The sequence below is a fragment of the Hippocampus comes genome, unplaced genomic scaffold (genome assembly GCF_001891065.2).
Source record: "Hippocampus comes isolate QL1 unplaced genomic scaffold, H_comes_QL1_v1.1 scaffold185, whole genome shotgun sequence".
Taxonomy (NCBI): Eukaryota; Metazoa; Chordata; class Actinopteri; order Syngnathiformes; family Syngnathidae; genus Hippocampus; species Hippocampus comes.
Genome location: NW_017805931.1, coordinates 633,364 through 640,378, shown reverse-complemented (window position 1 = coordinate 640,378; position 7,015 = coordinate 633,364). Strand labels below are relative to the sequence as shown.

Genomic DNA, 7,015 nt, shown 5'->3' with positions numbered 1-7,015 from the left:
TGACACCACCAGACACACGCCAGCCAGCACACACACACACACACACACACACACACACACACACACACACACACACGCACATAACCATGCAGACACACAAATAAAAACACACGTCTACGCACGCATCCAAATGCTGACACATATTTTAGGCTCAGAGGAAGAGAGGTCGTCTCCCAAACCCCAGAGTTGCGGGTTTGATCCTTGGCCCTTGTGACCATATCAAAGAGTCTTGAGGAAGATACTGAACCCCCAGCTGCTGCTGCGTCATCAGTAAGTGAATATGACGTCAGTGTGAAGTGCTGTGAGTGCCTTAATAGGTAGAAATGCTCCTCACACAATCACACACATGTAGAAACACCAAAACGCTGTGAGTGCCTTAATAGGTAGAAATGCTCCTCACCCAATCATACACATGTAGAAACACCAAAACAAACACCAACAACAAAACTCAAACATGCACGCATACACACACATCAAGAGCCCAAATAATTCTGCTTTTTGTTTTTACCAGCAAAAACACACTCACACACACATACACATGAATGAAAAGCCTGATTGATACTGTTGTTGAATAGCCACACACGTGTAAGTCAACGGGAGATGATCTGAGCAAAAGGGGCGGGGCTAATAAAAAGATCACACATTGCCTATCGAGATAGATTTGCTGTTGCCATGGCGACTGCCTCCATGGAGGTGGGGAGTGTGTGTGTGTGTGTGTGTGTGTGTGTGTGTGTGTGTGTGTGTGTGTTCGCGCGCGAAAGAGGAAACGACACGTTCGCTGGTGAGGCCGCAGTCACATGACGACACTCAAGGGCGCCATCGCACTCAAAAGCGAATCTGAGAAGGAGGACGAGAAAAGAAAAGACAAACACGATAGAGACGATGAAGAGGAGGCTGAGGAAGACTGACGTGTCGAGCATTTTTAAGAAGGACACTTTATTGTGGTTGCGACTGGGGCGAAGGAGAGGTACGTGGCGGCCAGGCCAGGCCGAGCCTCTACTGCTGGATGCGCCTAATGGACTGGATCTGAGGTGCGTCGATAACCGCAACTCGGTGGATGCTGACGACGTTAGCTTTGTTGGTCCTTTCCAAATACAAGACCAAAAAGTGTTTCATTCCGGTAAAGACTGACTTTTACTCCTGGGACACGCTCGACATATTAGCGCTAGGAATGATTTTAATCGGCCTCGACCGATTCATCTGATATCAGCCCATTAAAAAAAAAAAAAAAAAAAAAAAAAAACAACAATCGCCGAGTATCGGCTTTCAAGGTCGCTACGTAACAGCTCCGCTTCGGTTGGACCGAACGCGAGCTGAGCGTTTCTGCTGAATGCAGTCAGCGCAGATCGGGCATGACGAGGGCCACGTGTCGCTAGAGGTGTGGCCAGTCGCGTCTGGCAGTGCGAGCCGAACTCCTTGAAGTGTTTGTACTCGCCGCAGTGGCGGTCGCACTCCATGATGTACTGGTAACCACGGTAACCAGGGTACTGGTAGCACACAAAGCTGGCGACACAACACAATACGAAGAGGTCACGTGACCCAAGGATGCACCCCTGCGCTTCGTTACACACCGGTAAGACCCAAAGTACTTTTTCTACCTGTGTACTCAAAGTCCAGAGGATGAGAACTTTTCCCCCCTTAAGTGCAAAATGTCTACTTTCCCACTTTTGTACTCATGTACAGATTAAGAGTACTTTTCCTACCCCATGCATGAAGTAGAATGTGAGTACAGTATTTCACCTGTGCACTTACAGTAAGTAAAAAAAACCGACACGGCCCCATTTCCCGCCTCTCTCCTTCCTTCTCAGCATGTTGGTTTATGGTCTATTTCCATCAATTTCATTTCCCCCGGTCGGCCAGCAAAGACACACGCGTACACGTTCTTCTGCTGCCGTCGCCGTGGCAACCGCAGTTGCCTGGCAACACACAACTCTCCATCATCCATTCCACAAGTCTGACAGATGGGGAGAGAGGACGCCAAGGCAGACTGAGAACAAGAACAACAAGAACCAGAGGATTTTTTTTTTTTTTTGAGGAGTGGGCAGTTTAGAAAGAGGGTTCATCGACGAAGTGAACGAAAAGATGCGCTGCTGCAACATTACCAAGGCAAGAAAATTCAGCTAACACGACGACGAACACAATCAGGAAGAAAAAAAAAGAAGAAAAAGAAAAAGAAAAGAGAAATGTTGCCTTACGAAAGTCCACTTAGCTTCATGCTAACAAACAATGCAAAACAGGTCAACGAATAGCAGTGTCAGTCGCTGCGTTACAAGGCTTCAAATGGCACACATTTCGACACAAATGGTGCGGACAGAAAATATAACAATACTCTCAGGCGTATATTCTTTATCCTCTGCGAAAAACAGCTGATTATTATTATTATTACTGCAGCTTACTGAGAAGGTGTGACCACCTCCCTCATGTGTAGCCATAGCCTGATGTCTGTACTATACTGCCCCCGCTTGGAACCGGAAGCCGTTTCTCCTTTCTTTCGTCTTTCGCTCTGCGTGCAATCATACCTGACAACGAAACACCCTTGACACAGTCCAGCCGACCGTCAAAAGGCTTTTCTTCCCTGTCGCAACAACGAGGCGCTCTACAGCAACGGCGCAAGCGTAAAGCTCTGGTTCACACGCTGGATGTTATCTTGGGCTTTTGTTTTCCTTCCCTTGCTATGCTGCCATCTGTCCGTGATGTGTGCGCAATCACGGTCGACATCAGGGAGCACTGAAGTGGCCACAAAGGTCATGCCCACATGGTGACCTTTTACCCCCTACACCATCGTCACTTATCTTAGTCGTTCTCTGTGTGCCGCTGCTGACAAGACACCAGTGGACTATCCAAAGGGAAGATGCATTTGTGGCATGTAGGCAAAGTAGCTAGCTAGCTAACGCCCATTGTTATATAACAGGGAAGGGCCGACTTGTGCTCTAGCAGAAGTACGTCACGAGGTGTTTTTTTTTTAAATTAAGAAAATAACTGAAAAAAGCCGCTGTCCTGTGAAAAACGAATGTCCATTTTTATCATTTAGTTTATTTTTTTATTTTTTGTGAATGGCTCCCCGTGTTTCGGACATGTTTTTCACAGGACAGCGACAATATAAGAGTTGATCTACTGTATCCAAAGCTTCCCGTTCTCTATCTCTGCAATTACATTCAAACATGAAAAATGTATTTCTCAACAGATTCTTTCTACATCTCCACCATACTTAAATCTTTTGCGAATGTCCGTCGGATGGACTGGAGAGAAGTTCCCCTGAACGTTTTTCGAGCCGCTAACGCGCGCCTTTTTTGTCGACATCCTGGTCATGTGCACAACCGCGGCCTGCAAAAAGTCAACTTCCTGTTTGCCGTTCACGAGTGCTATGTGAACGTCGGGCGAGGGGGGCTTCAACAGGAAGCCGTCAGGCACCAGATCTCGAATATTAGGTGGCTAGCTTGCAGTTCGACAGGAAGTCGACCCGAGTAGATGCTTCAATACGACAAGCAGTCAGCAGACGCAGTAATCAAACAGTAAGTGGGGCAGACTGGCACGTGTGCAAAGACGGCATCCAGTCGGAGTGCATTATCTACACACACACACACACACACACACACACACACACACACATATCATTACAGTAGCTTACAATAATATGAAATACCTTTTTTTTTTTTTTTAAAGGAACATTAAGGCGCTGCTGCGCTACTGTATTTTAATTTTGGTCATGATGATCAGAGCCGCAGTACATTTGAAAGGGCTTCCTAGTGTCAAACGTTTGAGAAGTACTAAGACTTCAAACAGAGTCAGCTTCAACTTCCTGTTGTTACACTCATTACAGAAGCGGAAAAGAGTACACGCCTGCACACGCAGGCAATGAGAATCAAGGCCGTCTATTCCCGGAGGTTGGGGGGAGGGTGGGGGGGGGGCAATATGGAGGTTTGGAGGGCTACGAGAGAGTGAAGAACAAGAGTAAGTAACGCTTATGCCGCCCACCCGAGGGCCAGCTGTGGTCCCATGGCACGCTTCCTGTGGCGGGAGGAAGCGCGTGGGGAGCCTCATCTTCCTCCAGGCTAACATTAGCATCCGGCCAGCGAGCGGACCGGCTCACGAAAGCCCTGCCTGGCATCCGCCGGCGCTTCATCGAGTTTTCTCATCGCTTGATCCATCACCCCAAGATGTTGATTTCTGGCACTTGCTATCAGTCAAAAGGTCAAAACGCTCTCCAAAGTCATATCGTTCCCTGACGAATGTTTTGAGGTGGTTTGAGGCAGCGGTGTCAAACAGATTTTGGTCGCGGGCCACATTGTAGGTATGGTTTCCGTCAGGGGGCGGTTATGACTTTGAACCCATATGCAGTAAATGTGTTCATGCCTGATGTTATCATTTTTACACAACAAATTGATGGATCACAAATTATGATATTGTTTGTGGCCAGCTGCTCTCGTCAGCCCCGTTCCTTGCGTCGACCAATCAGCTTCCTGCAGCCTTGTCTTTCTTTGGTCGTTGCCGTCCTACGTGACGTACGTCGCTTTTGTCGGGTTATCGTTCCTCAAGTGTGCAATGTTTTTTGTTGATTTTTTTTTTTTTGGAGCGGATTGGTGAATTTAGTACAGTCAAACCTCGGTTTTCAAACGTCTCTGTCCTCGACCAAAAATTTTGAGTTTTTTATGCCTTGGATGACGACCGAATTTCGGTTCTCGAACAAACTGAGCGCACTTGAATGCATCATTTGACTCCTCTCGCCTTCCTTACATGAGGAAGTGACGCTTCCTCGGGTAGCGTTCTATTGTGAACAGACGTGTTCAATAAAGATTTTTAAATCGGTTTTCGAACAAATCGGTTTTCGAACAGCCTTCTGGAACGGATTATGGTCGAAAACCGAGGTATGACTGTATTTTGATTCTTCCGTGTGCCACGTTTGTCTTTTAGATTTTTTTGGAGTGGCCCACGTTTAGCTCAAGTTCCACCAAGCAAACGCACTTCTCAGACAGCTGCAACGCGCCAGAGGGGCCTGTGATGTCAAGTGCCAGTTTTGCGGCCAACATTTTGCATCGACGCAACAGCAGGTGGCGCAATACTCGGGGGGGGGGGGGTATCCTCAACCCTAACTTGCCGGTGTACTCACCAATCTTTTGGTTGAAGATCTTGTCGAAGGTGAGCTCGTCGCGCTCCTCCAGATATTTCTGCATCACGCTGCGTATGCTGAGGACAAACGGCAGGAAGCGTATTAGTCATCGGTGCCTTGTTGCCACCCAGGAGAGATACACACCACCCCGGAGGAACAGGTGTTAATGAGGCAGCGGGAGGAATCAATTAGCACGTTAGCGCCACGCGGGACGCCGCCATGCGCTCTTGGCCAGCGCATCCGGACTTCACCTTTGACGAGCGAGCGACTGTCCGTGGCACCCGGGCAGATACTCTCCCACCTCGATTGATATATACGTCCAATGACAACACTTTTTTTTTTTTTTTAAACACAATGGCCGCCAAATGGTGGTCGGGATGCTTTTGCTCCGTTGGCCTCTTTCCTGCGCGTCCTCCCGCAACACATTTGTAAAACACATGACCGACTTTGAGTTGCTTTCGTGTTTTATGGTGTTTGCTCTGACTGCTATGAAGTGTTGTAACCGTCGTAGTTTTTATAGGTCTCATTTTTAGTTTGTGTACAGCACTTTGTATGCCGCCGTTGCCGTTTTTTTTAAAGTGCTCTATAAATAAAGTTATTGCGTTCAATGAAATTGGACGTATGAAAAGTATTTGTGGTATCGCGATACGGTTTTGGTGAGCACTTAAAAGAGTGAAGAAACGCCAGTAATTGTTTTATGATGGTCAAAGTTCAACTTATGATGGACAAAGTTCAACCCTGGAGCAAATACTTGATCAGTTCCCAAGGCGAATGCTAAATGCTGCAAATGTTGTGCACAGACTTCCGAAAAAAAAAAAAATCAATAAAAATAACAACAAATCAATAAAATATGGCCCATCCTAACCAGCTCGTACACAATTTGATGAACTGACGAAGTATTTTCTGGTTGTGTACCCCGACCCGCCCACAGACTTCCTCTTTACCACTCCCTGATTGTCGCCACGGCAACAGTCCGGCCAGGCAGTGCCCTTTGATTGACAGGCTGCCGAGCGGTCACGTGATGGGACGCGGCAGGCGAGCGGAAACTGAATAAACTGCCGCCTTTCTTCCTCTTTGTGTTTGTGCCAAGTCATGGCGTCTGCTCATCAACTCCCAACAGCTTTCCCCCCCGCCCCCCTTGGTCATTTCAGGAAGTTCTCATGTCTTGTTGTTCATGTACAATAAAATGGTGGCTTCCCCTAAAGATGTTGAACGTAGGCAAACAGGGAGCGGGCTTGACTCGTGCTCGTCATAATAACAGCGAGAAGTGCTGAGCGCTAACAGCCCAAAGCCACCGAGTGCCGAGTTACCAGTCGCTGTGTAAACGCGGCGCGTCTTTCAATATTGACACGTTAAACACATTAAGCTTCCACGCTAACGCTTACGTCAAGGCAGCAAGTCACACGGACTACTTTGCAATCACAAGAAATATTCCCAAAGGGGCATCTTGAACTTCTTGGTGGCGTTTGGCATCAACGGCCGCCAGCGTCGGAAAGGAAATCTCCTTTTCTGAGCATGATTGCAGTCAAAAGGCTTCAGTATTTTTCCAATTTTATCGATTAAGCGATTTTATTTCTTTACGCGTTTCAATTTCCATCCCTTCACGGAGGACTAGAAAATTGGAGAATATTTACCGCCGAGAGGCTGAAATTCCAATGATTCGGATAATATGAAATAAAAAAAACGTCTCTGAACGATGACTCCGTTCATTAAAATAGCCGTCAGTGAATGTGATCATCAAATAGCTGCTGAGGAATGTGATGATGTGCGATTTTAGATTAAATTAATCGGTGATTGATTTGATCACAGGTTAGCTGTTATCGCTTCATTGGTGCTTTCGTGGAAATCGCTGAGAGGAGATAACACATTTGGTGGATTTTCGGATAGTTTGAGTTTCGGATACGCAGC

General features: G+C 47.1%; 1 protein-coding gene across 2 annotated transcripts in view; it reads right to left on the bottom strand.

Annotated features, from left to right (window-relative positions):
- grk3 (G protein-coupled receptor kinase 3) overlaps nt 1–7,015 on the bottom strand; it is an 87,317-nt gene that overhangs the window by 26,678 nt on the left and 53,624 nt on the right. For both annotated transcript variants that reach the window (XR_002170606.1, XM_019890196.1), the window contains exon 2: nt 5,108–5,184. Coding sequence is in view for 1 of the 2 variants with exons in the window: in XM_019890196.1 (XP_019745755.1) it covers nt 5,108–5,184 (77 nt within the window). In the remaining variant the exon portion in view is untranslated. The remainder of the gene's footprint in view (nt 1–5,107; nt 5,185–7,015) is intronic.